The following is a 20,380-nucleotide window of genomic DNA, read 5'->3' as shown; positions in this document are numbered from 1 at the left end:
ACCTAGTGATAATCACCCTTACAGATTATCCTCCTCTCCCTGCTCACCCAGTGATAATCAGCCTTACAGATTATCCCCCTCTCCCTGCTCACCTAGTGATAATCACCCTTACAGATTATCCTCCTCTCCCTGCTCACCCAGTGATAATCACCCTTACAGATGATCCCCTACTTCCTGTCACCCAGTGATAATCACCCTTACAGATAATCCCCCTCTCCCTGCTCACCCAGTGATAATCACCCTTACAGATAATCCCCTACTCCTTGTCACCCAGTGATAATCACCCTTACAGATAATCCCCCTCTCCCTGCCCACCCAGTGATAATCAACCTTACAGATAATCCCCCTCTCCCTGCCCACCCAGTGATAATCACCCTTACAGATTATCCCCCTCTCCCTGCTCACCTAGTGATAATCACCCTTACAGATTATCCTCCTCTCCCTGCTCACCCAGTGATAATCACCCTTACAGATGATCCCCCTCTCTCTGCTCACCCAGTGATAATCACCCTTACAGATTATCCTCCTCTCCCTGCTCACCCAGTGATAATCACCCTTACAGATGATCCCCCTCTCTCTGCTCACCCAGTGATAATCACCCTCACAGATTATCCTCCTCTCCCTGCTCACCTAGTTATAATCCTCCTTACAGATGATCCCCTACTCCCTGTAACCCAGTGATAATCACCCTTACAGATAATCCTACTCTCCCTGCTCACCTAGGGTTAATCACCCTTACAGATGATACCCCTACTCCATGTCACCCAGTGATAATCACCCTTACAGATAATCCCCATATCCCTGCTCACCCAGTGATAATCACCCTTACAGATAATCCCCATATCCCTGCTCACCCAGTGATAATCACCCTTACAGATAATCCCCATATCCCTGCTCACCCAGTGATAATCACCCTTACAGATGACCCCCCTCTCCCTGTCACCCAGTGATAATCACCCTCACAGATAATCCCCCTCTCCCTGCTCACCCAGTGATAATCACTCTTACAGATAATCCCCCTCTCCCTGCTCACCCAGTGATAATCACCCTTACAGATAATCCCCCTCTCCTTACTCATCCAGTCATAATCATCCTTACCGATGATCCTCCTCTCCCTGCTCACCTAGTGATAATCAGCTTTACAGATAATCACCCTTACAGATGATCCCCCTCTCCCTGTCACCCAGTGATAATCAGCTTTACAGATGATCCCCCTCTCCTTACTCATCCAGTCATAATCATCCTTACAGATTATCCTCCTCTCCCTGCTCACCAAGGACCTGATATTCAAAGGTTCTCCACCTTGGAGATAAACCGCAGTTCAGACTTCACAAGGGCTGAACTCTCTGAATGCTAAAAGAAAAAGGGTGGGATCTCTCTCATTTCTATATATAAAGGAGCGACAAGGCCACAATATGAGGTTTTTGTTAAATTTCTGTGTTACTTTAACAAATTAGGATCATACTTTGTATATTTATGTTTATATATACAAATTACGTTGCACCTTGAATTTGCTGCATTGCAAACTAAAGATGACACTTTCAGAAATTAGGAGGGACAGCATGACAGTTCTTACGGCTGAACAGGGGAGTTTCCAGGGTATGTCTGAAGCTCTTTCACAAAATTTGTAAGCATTTTAAAGGGACAGTCTAGTCCAAAATAAACTTTCATGATGCAGATAGGACATGTCATTTTATACAATTTTCTAATTTATTTTTTATCACCAATTTAGCTTTGTTCGCTTGGTATTCTTAGTTGAAAGCTAAACTTATGCATTTTGAAAGCTAAACTAATGCATTTTGAATTTTTCACCTCTAGAGGGTGTTAGTTCATGTGTGTCATATAGATAATACTGTGCTCATGCATGTGGAGTTACCTAGGAGACAGCACTGATTGGCTAAAATGCAAGTCTGTCAAAAGAATTGAAATAAGGGGGTAGTTTGCAGAGGCTTAGGTACAAGATAATCACAGAGGTAAAAAGTGTATTAATATAACTGTATTGGTTATGCAAAACTGGGGAATGAGTAATAAAGGGATTATCTATCTTTTAAAACAATAACAATTCTCGTCTAGACTGTCCCTTTAAATGAACTGGTCTCACTAATTTGTCTCGCCAGCTGTATGCAGGTGAAGTTTGCTTAAAATTCACAATAGACTTATTTTAACCAACAGAAAAATAAAATATAGACAAAAGCAAGTTTAAGGGATACTAAACCCAATTTTGTTCTTTTGTGATTCAGATAAAGCATGCAATTTTAAGCAACTTTCTAATTTACTCCTATTAGCAAATGTTCTTCATTATCTTGGTATCTTTATTTGAAAAGCAAAAATGTAAGTTTAGATACCGGCCCATTTTTGGTGAACAACCTGGGTTATTCTTGCTGATTGGTGGATAAATTCATCCACCAATAAACAAGTACTGTCCAGGGTTCTGGACTTACTTTTTCAAATATAAATAAAAAGATAATAGGAGTAAATTAGAAAGCTGCTTAAAATTGCATGCTCTATCTGAATGACAGAAGAATTTTTTTGGGCACAATGTCCCTTTAATGATTCAGATAGAACATGCAATTTTAAGTAACTTTCTAACTTACTCCTGTTACTAATTTTTCTTCCTTCTCTTGCTATCTTTATTTAAAAAGCAGGAATGTAAAGCTTATGAGCCGATCCATTTTTGGTTTCAGAACCTGGGTTATGCTCGCTTATTAGTGGCTAAATGTAGTCATCAATAAGCAAGCGCTATCCAGGGTGCTGAACCTAAAATAGTCCACTCCTAAGCTTTACATTCCTGCTTTTTAAATAAAGACAGCAAGAGAATGAAGAAAAATTGATAATTGGAATAAATTAGAAATTTGCATAAAATTGCATACTCTATCTGAATCATTAAATAAACATTTTGGGTTTAGTGTCCCTCTATATTGTACTGAAAACATTTCAGTTTCTAAATACAGTTGTACATAAAAAAATACAAAATAGAAAGTGCAAAGTTTAAATGTAATAAAATGTAATCGTAAGTATGAAATAGAAAGCACAAAGTGTAAATGCAGCAGAACTGTATAGTGCTACATGTAGTGCTATATTAGGCTCATCTCTCCTTCACATACAGAAATGTAGGTAACACCCCTTGGAGAAGCAAAGAATATCTTAATTTTGCAAATTTCACTAGGGATCTCACAGTGCTAGGACATTATTTTAGAATATCTCACATTAGCGAAGAGGTTTTGAATATCAGGGCCCCAATGATAATCACCTTTACAGATTATCCTCCTCACCACGTGATAATCTAATTTTACAGATTAAACCCCATTGGTCAGGATATGGGGGGAATCGCCCATTGCAGATCATCCTCCACTTTTTTACTATAGATTAGAGGTGTGGCTAACAAATGTAAATACAACTTTGCATTTATACAATATTGAGGCATCAGCCACACATTAGAAGCCAGGGAATTAATTTAATACATTGAACACACACACATATATAAATAAAAATTTCCACAAGTCTTGGATGAGTAAGAAATTGCAGCAGATTAGTATTTTATTTTATACTTTTTCTTATCTTTAGCATTGTGGACTAGTAACTTTTTCCCTTTGGGCTAGCAATTTTTAACCTCTGACTATCAAACTAAAGTCATATTTCCCCACCCCTTTGATGGCCAGGACAATCATATGGGTTTGCCATCTCTCTTGTTCAGAGGAGGGTTGCCTGGTATTTTGGGGTACACCATTTTTGTGGTGAGTTGCCAAACAACAAGCTACAAAAAGGCATTGACTGAGCACTTAACTTTTGTTGTTAATATGTAAATTATGACCCTTAGGGAGTCTCCATAAAGGTGAAACCAGTCATGACAAAGTGCCGAGGTGCAGCATGAAATGCGTAGGCTGTTGAACTGCTACGGGTCTGTTGGGTGTAAAAGACAATGATGTTGCTATGGTTGTTTTTACTCATTTGTGAAATAAAAGCTAAGTTTTAACCTTATCCTCTGTTGGGGTCACCTGGACTTTTGTTGTTGTTCACTGAATGTTTACTGGAAGTCATCAAGTGGCTCCCGCTAGGTTTGATGATGTCAGACTCACAGCATGTCTACAGATCGTCAGATGAGCGCTATGGCCCCGCATATTTGGAGGAAAAGACCACACGGATCCCTATTATACAAGTTAGTCACTCTTTACAGCAAAGTAAAAATAGCAGCTGGTGATTTAGTAACGTTCACTGCAGCTTTAGAATTAAAATACTGAGTACTGATGGGTGAATTACTGTTTATTCCCATGTTCTAACATACTGTGAAATATCGTTTTCTTTTGCTGCATTATTATTAATTTTTTTTTAATACATGGAAGCGTTCAACTAGCTCACACTTTAAAGTGAAGGTAAACTTTGATGAATGAAAGACATTTTTTTAAAATACTATTAAAAACAGGGGCACTTTCACTCATCAAAGTTTAGAAAGCAGCCGTTTTGATAAAAACTTACCTTTATTTTTTTTTCACAGCCAGAGCAGCTTCCCCCACCTGGAGATCCTCTCTTCACACGTCATCAATGACTAATCCAGCTTCCTCCAATCACGGCATGGCCTCAGGCAATGACTACCCTGGGGGGAAAGCCATGATTGGAGGAAGCTGGATTAGTCATTGCTGACATGTGAAGAGAGGGTCTCCATGTGGGGGAAGCTGCTCTGGCTGTGCAAAGAAGAGAGGTAAGTTTTTAATCAATACGGCTGCTTTGTAAACTTTGATGAATTAAATTGCCCCTGTTTTTAATAGTATTTACGGGCTTTCATTCATCAAAGTTTACCTTCACTTTAAGTGTAGATAAAACAAGTTAACACGTTGAGGATTACAGATAGTACTCTGGATTGATAATACGGTTTTTGAACGTGAGCACAGCTACATAAATAGTTATATTACATAGATACTTGTTATCACTTGGTTTTACAGCAATGTACAGGTGGCCCTCGTTTTACAACGGTTCAATTTACACTGTTTCAGAATAACAACCTTTTTTCCAGTCATGTGACTGCTATTGAAAAGCATTGAGAAGCAGTGCATTTATTAAAATAGCCAGTAGGTGGAACTGTCCGCTTGTGTTTCAGCAAAGCCAAGCAAGCTGAAATTAATCAGTTTAACCAGACCTGAGCTATCGAGCAGATTTCAAAGGAACAAGATCTTCCTCTCTATCAATCAGTCCAGATTGAAATGCATAGAAAGAACTGTTTGCAGAAAAATGCAAGTGAAGTCTGTGTTGTGTGATTATTTTATTAGGTTTATAATGCTGTTTAGCATTTAAAGTCTTCATTTAAAAGCTTTAAAAATAATGTATTAGGTGTTACTTATGACAATTTTGAGAGGGGCCTGGAACCTCTCTCCCTCACTTCCCATTGACTTACATTATAAACTGGGTTTCAATTTACAACGGTTTCTATTTACAACCATTCCTACTAGAACCTAACCCCGGCGTAAACTGAGGGCTACCTGTATATGATTTTCTCTTTAACAGCACAAGTGATAATCTATTTTATTCCCAGAGAAATGTTTTCAGTTCAATCATTTTCATAGTTGAAACCACTTCTTGCACAATGTGCTTAAAAGGGATATGGCTACACTTCACAGAAGAGGCATACAGAAAGCCAAAACAATTGTCTGAAGTTGTCTTTTGTTCAGAGAATGGCCTGGTTTTTCAGGTCTGGACAGTCCTTGTTAGGAGGGATCAGACTGATACAGGTGAAACTCAAAAAATTTGAATATTGTGCAAAAGTTCATTTATTTCACTAATGCAACTTAAAAGGTGAAACTAATATATGAGATAGACTCATTACATGCAAAGCAAGATAGTTCAAGCCGTGATTTGTCATAATTGTGATGATTATGGCTTACAGCTCATGAAAACCCCAAATCCACAATCTCAGAAAATTAGAATATTGTGAAAAGGTGCAATATTCTAGGCTCAAAGTGTCCCACTCTAATCAGCTAATTAAGCCATGTAACACCTGTAAAGGGTTCCTGAGCCTTTAAATGGTCTCTCAGTCTGGTTCAGTAGCAATCACAATCATGGGAAAGACTGCTGACCTGACAGTTGTGCAGAAAACCATAATTGACACCCTCCATAAGGAGGGAAAGCCTGAAAAGGTAATTGCAAAAGAAGTTGGATGTTCCCAAAGTGCTGTATCAAAGCACATTATTAGAAAGTTATGTGGAAGGGAAAAGTGTGGAAGAAAAAGGTGCACAAGCAGCAGGGATGACCGCAGCCTGGAGAGGATTGTCAGGAAAAGGCCATTCAAAAGTGTTGGGGACTTTCACAAGGAGTGGACTGAGGCTGGAGTCAGTGCATCAAGAGCCACCACACACAGACAGATCTTGGACATGGGCTTCAAATGTCGTATTCCTCTTTTCAATCCACTCCTGAACAACAAACAACGTCAGAAGCGTCTTACCTGGGCTAAAGAAAAACAGATCTGGTCTGTTGCTCAGTGGTTCAAAGTCCTCTTTTCTGATGAGAGCAAATTTTGCATCTCATTTGGAAACCAAGGATCCAGAGTATGGGGGAAGAATGGAGAGGCACACACTGCAAGATGCTTGAAGTCCAGTGTGAAGTTTCCACAGTCTGTGTTGATTTGGGGATCCATGTCATCTGCTGGTGTTGGTCCACTGTGCTTCATTAAGTCCAGGGTTAATGCAGCCGTCTACCAGGAGATTTTGGAGCACTTTATGCTTCCTTCCGCAGACAAGCTCTATGGGGATGCTGACTTCATTTTCCAGCAGGACTTGGCACCTGCCCACACTGCCAAAAGCACCAAAACCTGGTTCAATGACCTTGGGATTACTGTGCTTGATGATTGGCCAGCAAACTCGCCTGACCTTTTCATTACGACACAGTTCTACTCTACTTACAGCCCGCCGCAAATTTTGCGGTTTGAATTCTGGACTGGCCAGCAAACTCGCCTGACCTTTTCATTACGACACAGTTCTACTCTACTTACAGCCCGCCGCAAATTTTGCGGTTTGAATTCTGGAGACTCCGCAGTTTATTGAAATCGTGGGGTTTCCTAGGTCGACCATTACGTAAACCCACTAACTGGGAAAAAAAATGGATTAATAGCGTCAAGATTCCTCAAGCACTTTCGATCTCTTACAGGGATTTGCTGAACTTCCCTACTTTCCTCAACTCAGGTTACATTATGGCCTGGGAGGGAACCCTTCATTTTCATGCTGAGCAGGATGAGTGGTCCAGAGCAGCTGCACTTACTAGGCAGGCCCTCCACGGCATTACTCTGCTAGAATTATACATTAAAGTCTGCACACAGTGGCATCTCACACCACTTAGACTCTTTAAAATTTCACACCTAAATTCCCCACTGTGTTCGAGGGGATGTGGATTGGTGGGATCGCTGGCTCAGATATGGTGGGAGTGCCTGGCACTACAGCCCTTCTGGAATGAGATCTCTCACAAATGTATAAAACTAAACCCCCTCCTAGAGACTTCCCCACAAACTGTTTTATTCCACTTAGACATTAAAACATCATCGGCTCAGATGGAGTTCCTCAGCATATACTTACTTACCACAGCTAAGCTGTCAATAGCCAGACTTTGGAAACAAAAGACGCTTCCTACCTGGGGTGACGTAGTTAAAATAATGACCTACTTAGAGCTCATGGAAGGCCCGATATTTACTCAACATAACAAATCACTTCTACACATACAAATATGGGAAGTTTGGGAAAAGCTAGATAAACTTTAATAAGAAGTTTGGAAACTAATAGACAAACTTTAGAACCACTGAAACACGAGAGATATAGCTGCCATAGCTTGGTCCTATCCCCCCTCCTTCCCCCCTTTTTTCTCTCCCCTCTCTCTCTCTTCTTCCCTACCCTTAGGCCTCCCTACTCTTTCCAGGGTTACTCTTGCCAGCGGCCCATTTCTAATAATAGATTTCTGTTTTATTCAGCATTTATCCTATACAGTCTTGGATATTACCATATGTTGATAAAATGTATAGTTGTGCCAGTTCCATTTGGCTTCACACTTGGGACATCATACAGTCGAACCCTGGGCATTAATCCAGGCAAATGTACCCATGCTTTCTGTTTTTGATGTATGATGGTATTTCATTTACAAGTATTTTCTTTTTTTTGATGTGTAATGCCTATATCTTATTCAATAAAAGATATTTAAAAAAAAAAACTCGCCTGACCTGAACCCCATAAAGAATCTATGGGGCATTGCCAAGAGAAAGATGAGAGACATGAGACCGAACAATGCAGAAGAGCTGAAGGCAGCTATTGAAGCATCCTGGTCTTCCATAACACCTCAGCACTGCCACAGGCTGATAGCTTCCATACCACGCCACATTGAGGCAGCAATTGCTGCAAAAGGGGCCCAAATCAAGTACTGAGTACATACAGTATGCATGCTTATACTTTTCAGAGGTCCGATATTGTTCTATATACAATCCTTTTTTATTGATTGCATGTAATATTCTAATTTTCTGAGATTGTGGATTTGGGGTTTTCATGAGCTGTAAGTCATAATCATCACAATTATGACAAATCACGGCTTGAATTATCTTGCTTTGCATGTAATGAGTCTATCTCATATATTAGTTTCACCTTTTAAGTTGCATTAGTGAAATAAATGAACTTTTGCACGATATTCTAATTTTTCGAATTTCACCAGTATACTCTGGGAAAGTTCTCCTCTCAAAATTGGTTAAAATGTATTTTTCCAAGGTGGTGACTTGCTAAAAAATAAGCTACTAAGTCATGGTTTGTTCCTGGTTAAGAGCTTCTCTCTTGTTATAAATAGATCTATTGCTATATATCTATCTTTCTATCGATCTATAAATAATTTAAAAAGTTAGTAGCCAGAAGTAAGACTTATTAGCTCTGTTCTCAGGATTTGTATCCTCCTTCTCTTACTGATCTTCTCTTGAATTCTTCTTGATTAGCAAAAATAATCAGCTTTACAAGACAAATATACCTTGTGTACATACCATCGCCCATCATCACCATATCCTTTAAGGAATGCTTTGTACATCACCATTTTCAGATCAGCTGTTTTCCAGATAGTTCCACTTTAGATTATCTAATATATCAATAATTACCCAAATATCATCTCTTCTAGATATCTGTCAATTTAGCTGATCAATGTCAATGAGGATTTAAGCCCCTTCCAAACTTATACCCACATCATCATCAATTACTGACCCTCCATCCTCACTGACACATATCCAAATCTGATCACTTCCTTGTGGATTACCCCAAATATATTTGTAAGTTATCAACACAATCCCCAATCCAAGCTGTTAGGAATTAAAAGAATAGTCTATCTGAAAAGTAAGTCTGAGCGGATGATGTTTTTGGTGGGCTAAAAAATAATAAATTGAGAAATCACGATACGATTTTATTAAAAGATATGTCCCCATTTTATGTTATCATAACAAATTATATAGTATGGGGAATCTATTGATGTTCAGTAATATACTTGAAAAGGGTTTTGACCTTCAATACTTCATGAATTTGGGACTATAAATATATATATTTTGAGAGAGCCAGATTATTGATACACATTACCCTTGTCTGGGTCCCATGAAATGTGTGAATGGCTCCTATATTTGTGGACTCTAAAACATCACAGAAAGTAAATGGTAATGTAGTATGGCATAAATAGTGTGATGTTGCTAAATAGCGGTGCAAGTCTCAATAAGATGTTAAAATGTAGCTTCTCTGAAATCCGCTGTAACTAGATTTTTTCATAGCAGCATCATTATAGTGACCTACAGATGTAGGTAACGATTGTTTATTAAAAGGTATGACTGACCGAAACACAATGAGATGGAAATAGTTTCTGATGATTAAAGCCATTTTAAGACCATGTTTCCAATTAACATTGTCTAACTCCACAGTGACAGTATTATTGATGAGCTAACAGTAAATTTATGACTAAATAAAAGCCTCTCAAAATAATAATAATAATAAGAAAACTCACAATGAATTATTTGTGCATATGTAAAACATCTAATAAATTCACATAATCATTTTTATTTTTAGGACATAATTTCTTCACTTTTTCCAATTTATCTCTTACAAAAATGCTCAGCTGAAGCCAATACTGAAGCAATTTAAAAGTTTTAAAAGGATTCATCACTATCACTCTGCTCTGTCTCATTGTCTGAAGAGAAGATTAGAGGTGGAGGTGTATAGTTGGGGAAGTTTTCTAAATTAACCTTCAAAAATACTATGTGTTCCATGCCTTCCATAATGTCCATAAATTTATGCTTATTCATGTATGCACGTGGAGAGTTAAAGACACGTTCTGCAGAAATACTGGAAGGTGGGCATGTGAGATACATAAAGGCAAGTCTTGTCAGGGCTGGCCAAAGCCACTTCCTCTTCTCCCAGTAGACTAGAGGATCATCTTTAGCTCCAATAGTTTTGTTATCATGAAGATATTTTTCCACCATAACACATGCAGAGTGACTCTCCGTTGATAATGAAGCCCCAGTGGTCTTTGACGCTAAAAGCCCAACATTCTCTAAATGCTCAATCAAAGATTTCTCCTTCTGAATTAGTGGTGGGGCTGTCACACTTCTTCTCCATTGAAGTCCAGTACTCATCATTCCTTCCATGTCAAAATTTTTGAAACCTTGAAGCTCAGATTCTGAATCATAGTCTCTCATGAATTGCCCAGTTGTGTTTGGCATCTTGCAGATATCAGAGGGTGAATATAAGGAGCAAGATGAAGACATAACTTCTTTAACTTTCTTTACAAGCACTTGTTTCCAATGATCAATGTCAGAACCAGGTGGCAGAATTGCTTCAATTCTTCCTTTGAAACGTGGATCCAATAAGGTTGATAGAACATATTCTTCCCTCTGGAACATTTCATTGATTCCATAGTCTGTTGAAAGTTTTAACGCAAAACTATCAGCCAGAACAACTCCATTAGCATCTCCCTTACTTTCAAAATGGCTTCTGATTTGCTTAAGGAAAATGTGGAGGTATCGAACTTCTGGCAGTACTTGACTCAAAGAAGAATCATTTGAATTAACTTCACGGGCAGCCATCTCAAATGGTTGCAATAGATCTACCAAAGAAGCTATAAGGTTCCAATGAACGGATGTGACAACTATGTCAGAGGTTTCTAGCTTGTGTGTTCCTAGGTACTCTTGGACAGCTTTTTGCTGTTCAAGAAGCCTTTGCAACATATAATATGTGGATGTCCAATGTGGCACTGTCTCAAGTTTCAGAGTATGCTTTGGCAAGTTATATTGGTACTGAAGCTCACTCAGGATTCGTCTTGCCCTGGCAGAGTGAAGAAAGTGACTACAGACCTTTCTAACTAACCCAAGCATATTGTTTATATGTCGATTGCTCTGCAGAAAGTCCACTACAAGGGAATTTAAGGAATGCGCAAAGCATGGTATAAATGTAAAATTAGCACCCTTAATAGCATGTACTAGATTCATGTCTCCACCAGAGATGAAAAATCCAGGATTCAAGGCATTAGGAGAAAGCCATAAATTCACTTGCCGAAAGAGTTCTTGTTGGATATTGCCTTCGGTATAGTCTTTTGGGAATCGTTTTATGAATAATACTGCATACTTCCTTTTACTGGAAGGCTGAGAATCTGCATTTAAAACTGCCCAATGTGCAGTCAGAGCCAAATAATCCATAGTAAGATCACTGCTCCACATATGAGTAGCTATGTGGATGTGTGGGTTTTCAGATCTTTTTAATTCACATACCACTTTCTCACACACTGCTTCATACAGTTGAGGAATTGCCTTACCAGAGAGAAAGGATTTTGACGGCACACAATATCGGGGGTCTGCTCTTGCCATAAATTTACGAAAAGCTTTTGAAGCAATGAAAGAGTAGGAAAGTCCCATCCCACACATGAGCTCTGCAATATTCCTGTTCCATGACTGCGCCTTTGGGTGATTTGGGGTATACTTTCCATCTTCATTCAGATCATTTCTCATTGATGACATATGTTCATCTTGTAAAGAGGCAAATGTAACAGTTGCACAATTGTTGGCAATTTCCTTAAAAACGTCTTCTTTATCATTAGTATTATATTGTAAGGGTACTACAGGAACTGAAGAAGGGACATTGTGAGATAAATCAGAATATTGAGGAAAACATGGCGATTTAAAATTTAGAAAAGGAACCACTGGCTGAGGATAAATCTGTTCCAATTGATAATCTGCCTCCTCATCCTCATCCTCTTCCACCTCTACTACATTGATACTCTTTGGTTTGTTGATTTTGCCTCTTCCCCATTCTACAGGGTGCTTTCCCTCAAGGTGGCGCATTAGTGCTGAAGTTCCAAAATGTCCTCCTATTTTTCCTCGGCTTACGCTGGTTTTGCAAAGAGTACAGATAGCTCTGCAGATGTTTGTTCTATCAATATAGAAAAACTGCCAAACAGCAGATGTAGACTTCCTTTTTCTGCTACCTGGTGGTATAAGATGATAGTCAGGGAAACTGAATTGTGAGGAATGCTGCTGTTGTGCTACAGGTTCCAGAGGAGGATTAATAGAATCAATGGTATAACTGGAGAAAGAGTCTGTTTCCCTGCATTGGTCCTGAGCAAGCATCATTCTCTTTCTTTTGCTTCCCTCCCCATATTCCAAAGAGTCTTTTTCATCTCTGCCTTTATCCCCTTCTTCATCACTGGAATCACTAATCTCATATGTTCTAAGAGAATTTGGAGCCTTTAAAGGTTTTGCCATAGTAATATGAGTACTAGAGGTACTTGGAGAGTCATATGATGCTTCCTGAATTGTAATTTTTTCAAATTGCTCTTCCTTCTCTTCCTCATCCTCAAAAGTTTCCTCCTCTTCTTCTTCCACAGCATCTGGTCTCTGCAGTCTCATAGATTTCCGTTGTCCCCACTCTATTGGGTGCTTGCTCTCTAAATGACGCTTCAATGCAGTGGTTCCAAAGTTTCCTCCCAATTTCCCCCGGCTAACGCTCATTCTACAGAGACTGCAAATGGCTCTGCAGATGTTTGTGGCATCTCGATAAAAAAACTGCCAGACCTCTGAGGTAACTTTCCTCTTCCTGGCTGGTCTGAAAATTGAAGGACTGTGCGTATCATTGGGTGCTCTTCTAGAGTTTTCACTGTCAAGGTGAGCTTTAACACTCTCACTTTGTTTAGAACAGGAACTTTGTAACTTTACTCCACCACCCTCCTCCTCGTCACTTGATTCCAGTTTGATTTCAATTTCTGGAACACAGTCAGTTGGTGTCACTGATGTTTGGGCACTGTTTGCTTCAGGCACGCTTTGCATTGAATACTGAGTGTCTACAATATCCACATCGTCCATACTAGATCCTGACTGAGGAAGGGAGGAATTGATACTAGTGTCACAGTCTGTGGCAGCATCTCCTCTTCTTTCTTGCGGCATGTCTCCTTCCATACTTTAAAGCATATACATGCACTGTATACATAGACTGTATGTATTTATCTGTCAGACAATTCTTGATCAGCCTTGCTTAAGCAATGTGACATTTTTGTTTGAATCCAATTTAATAAATATACCAACAATGTGGTAAGAATAATACTGTAAAACTATCCAGACACCTTTTTTAATAATTATATGTAAGATTTCTAAATAAATGGCACTAGTATACTGGGGGTGAATAAAAATAAAACAGAAAGAGAAACAAAATCAGATAATTGAGCAGCAATTGGGCTTTGTTTGTTGAGGATCTTGGTGTACTCTATTATATTGGAGAATCATAAATGTCCCAACAGGTTGTGGATACAAAGCACTGGAAAGGATGTATTCATATGAACCCTTATATCCATGGTAGGGTGTATAAGACGTAGATTCCTTTTCTCTGGTTGCTTATTTTACTTTAGTATTGACGATGAAAACACCTGTAATTAGAAGAGTCAAATAGGTTACAACAGAACAGTATATTTGATTCCTATAAACAAAAATAAATAGTCAAAAAGGAGCACAAAAAGTGTGACAAGGTACCAATACAATCTTATTTCCTTGATATTTTTCTGAGCCTTTCTAAATTAATGTAACTGTTAAAGCACCGGACACTGGATTGTCACCTCCTGTGAGATTTCTGTTACTTTATAGTATGCAGGATAAAAAGGTGTTGAAAAAAATATATTTTTTTTCACACAAAAAATTACCTCCAGAACAAAGACCATAAAAAGGTTGAGTAGTAGAAAAACAATTTGTACCATAGAAGGTTGAGCAGTAATTTGTGGAAATTCTTCTTTACAGAAAGATTGTATAAAACATGGGATTAGTCTCCCAATTAAGGATGTATGGTACACATTAGAAGAAATATGGGCAGATTATCTTTTGGTTCTTATCAGCCATCAAATGTTATGCGTCTCTATGTTTTATAGAAAAAAAATTACAGAAATCTCACAGGACAAGTCAGTACCCAACATCAGTAAATAAATTTATAATTGTGTTATTGGCCTTCCAGTATTTATATGTTGCCTTACAATTTAGTATTCTTAGAACACTGAGATCAAATGAAATTTCTATGTAAACTAATCAGTAGAATTGTAGAAAATACAATTAAAAATATAGCTGCAAGCAGCATTAGAGGTGGACAAGGGAATCACTATTGCAATGGCATAAAAGTAGCTACGTCACAATATAAAGCTATACAACAAGTTTTTACAGTTCTAACATAAGCATTTCAAAAAGAAAAAAAAAAAACGAAATTTTTGCGTTTTTTAAAATGGCTGCCACACCATATGACCTATACTTTCAACATGAACATATGTAACTCTAGGTGGAAATATATGGTTATACAGCAAATTTCACAGCTTTAACATAAGCGGTTGGAAAGAAAACACATTTTCAAAATATTCGTATAAACCAATATGGCTGCCACAGCTTGTGACTAATTCCTTCAACATGAACAACTGTGACTCTAGGTCACAATATAAGGTTATACAGCAAGTTTCACAGTTCTAACATAACCGGTTGCAGAGAAAATAGATTTTCAAAATTTTCTCGTAAAACAAAGCAGCTGCCAGATCATATGATATAGAGCCTCCATATTATGCACAAAAGTTCTCACCATAGATGTCAATAGTCATGGCAAATATAAAGCATTTTTGTAAAACGGTTTTTGTTTTATGATTAATTAAAAAATATTGTTAAGCATTTTTTAACAATTCAAAATGGCTGCCAAACCACATGACCTATAAACTTCTCTTAAACAAATCTGAATGTTAGTCATAAAAAAACTCTATAAACAACATTTCAAGTCAGTCCCATAAGCGGTTTCAGAGAAGAACATTTTTGTAGTTTTTAAAAACAGTGCATACGAAACAAAATGGCTTTTAAATTGCACATACTAATGCTCACTATAGACCTCTACAATTTGCATTAGTTTCATGAAAATTTGCAAATGTTTTATTTTACGAAGGTGACTGCGCAGTGCTAATTTCTAGGTCATAGCAGCACTGAGCACAGCAAGTTTCAATGTTGTAACATAAGCAGTTCCATAGCTGAAGATTTTTAAGAGATTTTTTAGCGTTTTTAAGCGTTTCTCGAAATTTGTCGCAAAAAACAAAATGGCTGCCTAACCATATGACCTACAAGTTCAATCTTGCATGAGATGTAGCATTGCAATAGGCTATACCAGCATACATGATTTCAAGAGTAATTTGTGTTTTGTGAGCAATTTAATAAAAAGAGGCAGTATTGAATTATAAATAATTACGATAAACATGAAATCGATATTGCTGCCGCATCAGGTGACGGATTCTCTCCTTTTGAGCAATTGTTGATCTAGGTGACCATATAAGATTATACAGCAAATTTAACAGTTCTTACATTAACGGTTGCAGAGAAAATAGGTTTTCAATATTTTCGCGTAAACCAAGATAGCTGCCCTATCCTAAGATATACAGCCTCCATATTAAGCACAATGATGCTAACCATAGATGTCAATAAACATGGCAAAAATAAAGCATTTTTGCCAAACGGTTTTTGTTTTATTATTAATTTAAAAATATTGTTAAAGGGACACTGAACCCAAATTTGTTCATTTGTAATTCAGAAAGATCATGCAATTTTAAGCAACGTTCTAATTTACTCATATTATCAATTTTTCTTCGTTTTCTTGCTATCATTATTTGAAAAAGAAGGCATCTAAGCTTTTTTTGGTTTCAGTACTCTGGACAGCACTTTTTTTTTATTGGTGGATGAATTTATCCACCAATCAGCAAGGACAACCCAGGTTGTTCACCAAAAATGGTCCGGCATCTAAACTTACATTCTTGCATTTCAAATAAAGATACCAAGAGAATGAAGAAAATTTGATAATAGGAGTAAATTCGAAATTTGCATAAAATTTCATGCTCAATCTGAATCACGAAATTAAATATTTGGGTACAGTGTCCCTTTAAGCGATTTTGAACAATTCAAAATGGCTGCCAAACCACATGACCAAATGACTTCTCTTGAACAAATCTGAATATTGGTCATAAGATAAGATAACTCTATAAACCAAGTTTCATGTCGGTCTCATAAGCGGTTTCAGAGAAGATTTTTGTAGTTTCTAAAAACAGTGCATACGAAACAAAATGGCCGCCATACTGTGTAATATATGACTTTCATATTGCACACACTAATGCTCACCATAGACCTCTACAATTTGCAGAAGTTTCATGAAAATTTGTAAATGTTTTATTTCACGAAGGCGACTGCGCAGTGAATTTTAACTGCAATATCGTCTTGTCTTTGAGGGTATGACTATGTGTAATCATGTGTCTATTACACTGTAATATTGTTAAATATTGTAATTAAAACTAAATGCATAAAGTGCAAATTTACGCGATTAAATGCCGATAAAAGTTTTAATGTCTCACAGCAGCCATGTTGATTATGGAAAAATTGCAATTTGAACAAACTTGGTAGAGGACCTTGCAAGGAGCATATGTGCAAAATTGTGCACTAAGCGGTTTAAGAGAAGATGTTTAAAGATTTTCGCAAAATGCAAGATGGCTGTTACATCATGTGACCAAGGCACTTCTGTTGAGCAATGACAAATCTAGTTCATAGCAGCACTGAGCACAGCAAGTTTTAAAGTTGTAACATAATCGGTTCCAGAGATAAAATTTGTCTCAAAAAGCAATATGGCTGCCTAACCTTATGACCTATGAGTTCAATGTTGCATGAGATGTAGCAGAGCAATAGGCTGTACTAGCATACCTGATTTCAAGAGCTTTGCATTAGCAGTTCAAGAGTTATGGGCAATAGAATAAGTTTGGCAGAATAATAATAATAATCCTGATAATACCAATAGGTTGTCCTGCAACTTTGTTGCTGGCCACCTAAATATCCTTATTTCCTAATACTACTTAAAAGGGACATTAAACTACTGGGCACAACCACAAAAGAATAGTAACTACGCACCATGGTATTGATTTTTTTTTTCAAATCAGTTCTCCTGTTTTAATACTGAAGCTCCACCTCTTTATACTGGGCACCACCATCTTGGATTTTAAAGGGACCCTAAACACCATCTGTTTTAATGTAATTATAATTTTTTTTAATCTATTTTGCTTTGTTTTATATATTATTTCTTTCTTTATTTCTTTATTTAGCATCTGCACATTTTTTTTTTATTTTCAATAATACCCCTAAACCACCGCCTACTGAATGCAGTGCTGGCTGACATGTTGTAACGCACGTTCTATGCGATACTCAATGCACACTCCCTTCTTCACTTGCATGCGCATACCAAGTAAAGGGACTTTAAACAGTTGCCATTAGGTTATTTTGTTTTTTTTATTCATAATGTTTCTTTTGTTTTTTTAAATGCAATTTGCTATTTATTTTTATTATATGTTTACTTTTTTTACATTTATTTCACTTTCTGACCGCTCCGTGCAGACATGGCAGAAAGTTATGTGTAGACAAACCTCCCAGAAGTCTCTGCTTTGCTGTGAGCGCGCACGTCTGTAGAGTTGTAGACAGCACACTGAGCACAGCATGACTAAATCTACAGCGATTATCTTAGTGTTTTTCCCTAAATAGTATCTTTTGAACTGGCCTCATCTGTAAGCTAATAATTCATTATCATTTTTTAAAAACAAAATGTATTTACCCTATTTTTTAATCTTACTTGTAGTGCGAGTGAAAGAGGGACCGCCCAACACACTGCTCAGGGAGACAGCTGCTGTCTCATAAATATTACCCCTCTGTTTTTTCTATCCAAGCTCCCGGAGTCCCGCTCAGTTTATTGCACATCTTATACAGCTCACGCTCTCTGTGCATCTCAGGTTATCTGACTGCATCAGTGGTTTGTCTATTTAGCAGGCATTCCAAAGATCCTAAAAGATAGTGTAGGGAAGGGGATGCTTTATTTGTTTTGTGTTACGAGTATGTAGAGGTCAGCCACAGTGCTCTGTTCTATGTACATCAATTTATAATGTCACATAACCTGAGATGCACAGAGAGCGTGAGCTGTATAAGATGTGCAATAAACTGAGCGGGACTCCGGGAGCTTGGATAGAAAAAACAGAGGGGTAATATTTATGAGACAGCAGCTGTCTCCCTGAGCAGTGTGTTGGGCGGTCCCTCTTTCACTCGCACTACAAGTAAGATTAAAAAATAGGGTAAATACATTTTGTTTTTAAAAAATGATAATGAATTATTAGCTTACAGATGAGGCCAGTTCAAAAGATACTATTTAGGGAAAAACACTAAGATAATCGCTGTAGATTTAGTCATGCTGTGCTCAGTGTGCTGTCTACAACTCTACAGACGTGCGCGCTCACAGCAAAGCAGAGACTTCTGGGAGGTTTGTCTACACATAACTTTCTGCCATGTCTGCACGGAGCGGTCAGAAAGTGAAATAAATGTAAAAAAAGAAAAAAAAGTAAACATAATAAAAATAAATAGCAAATTACATTTAAAAAAAAACAAAAGAAACATTATGAATAAAAAAAAAAACAACCTAATGACAAGTGTTTAAAGTCCCTTTAAGTATTCTCACAGCTTGTGACAGAAGCAGTGCACACTCACAGATCAGTAATATTGCCATTTGCTAGGAGTTAGTGTGCATCGTACATCATGTGAGCTTCACATTTCTGCATATTATACACAATTTTACAGTTACACAAAAACAAAATAATTTAAGCTTACCTGATAAATGTATTTATTTCTTGACATGATGAGTCCACGGATCATCTAATTACTATTGGGAATATCACTCCTGCCCAGCAGGAGGCGGCAAAGAGCACCACAACAAAGATGTTAAATATCACCTCCCTTCCCTCCAACCCCAGTCATTCGACCAAAATAAAGGAGAAAAAGGAAGCAACAAGGTGCAGAGGTGTCTGGGGTTTATAACATACCAACAACCTGTCTAAAGACAGGGCGGGCCGTGGACTGATCGTGTCAAGAAATAAATACATTTATCAGGTAAGCACAAATTTTGTTTTCTTTCTAATGACACAATGAGTCCACGGATCATCTACTTACTATTGGGAATCAATACCCAAGCTAGAGTACACAGATGATAAGGGAGGGATAAGACTGGGAACCTAAAATGAAGGCACCACTGCTTGAAGAACCTTTCTCCCAAAAGTGGCCTCAGCCGAGGCAAAAGTGTCAAATTTATAGAATTTGGAAAAAGAGTGAAGAGAGGACCAAGTTGAAGCCTTGCAAATCTGTTCCTGGGCATTCAAAAAATGAACATTCTGTGGAAGAGGAAACAGCAGGAGGCTGCTGTCCAGCAGTTTCATAGGCAAAGCGAATGATACTTCAGCCAAAAAGAAAGAGAAGTAGTCGTAGCTTTCTGTCCCTTACGTTTCCCAGATAATACCACAAACAGATCAGAAGACTGACGAAAATCTTTAATCGCCTGTAAATAGAATTTTAGTGCATGTACCACATCCAGATCGTGTAGAAGCCGTTGCTTCTGAGAAGAAGGATTAGGACACAAGGAAGGAACAACAATCTCCTGATTAATGTTCCGGTCTAAAACTACTTTAGTGAGAAACGCTAATTTAGTACGTAAAACCACCTTCTCTGAATGAAAAATAAGGTAAGGGGACTCATACTGTAATGCCGAGAGCTCTGACAAATTACGAGCAGATGAAATAGCAACAAGAAACAAAACTTTCCAAGATAACAACTTAATATCTAAGGAATGCATAGGCTCAAAAACGGAGCCCCTTGAAGAACCTTAAGAACTAAATTAAGACTCCAGGGAGCAGTAACTGGTTTGAACACAGGCCTGATCCTGACCAAGGCCTGACAAAACTATTGCACGTCTGGGACGTCCGCCAGGCGCTTATGTAACAAAATAGACAAGGCAGATATTTGACCCTTTAGGGAACTTGCCGATAAACCCTTCTCCAAACCTTCTTGGAGAAA

At 37.9% G+C, this 20,380-nt stretch overlaps 1 protein-coding gene across 5 annotated transcripts in view; it reads right to left on the bottom strand.

Annotated features, from left to right (window-relative positions):
- Positions 1-10,014: 10,014 nt before the first annotated feature.
- LOC128660066 (zinc finger BED domain-containing protein 6) overlaps positions 10,015-20,380 on the bottom strand; it is a 45,558-nt gene continuing 35,192 nt past the window's right edge. For all 5 annotated transcript variants that reach the window (XM_053713666.1, XM_053713667.1, XM_053713669.1 and 2 more), the window contains exon 2: positions 10,015-13,884. In XM_053713666.1, coding sequence (XP_053569641.1) covers positions 10,124-13,420 — 3,297 coding nt within the window. In that variant the 5' untranslated portion in view covers positions 13,421-13,884 and the 3' untranslated portion in view covers positions 10,015-10,123. The remainder of the gene's footprint in view (positions 13,885-20,380) is intronic.

The sequence above is a fragment of the Bombina bombina genome, chromosome 5 (assembly GCF_027579735.1).
Source record: "Bombina bombina isolate aBomBom1 chromosome 5, aBomBom1.pri, whole genome shotgun sequence".
NCBI classification, from domain to species: domain Eukaryota; kingdom Metazoa; phylum Chordata; class Amphibia; order Anura; family Bombinatoridae; genus Bombina; species Bombina bombina.
Note: the sequence above shows the minus strand (reverse complement) of the source record. Positions and strands in the feature narration are given on the sequence as shown.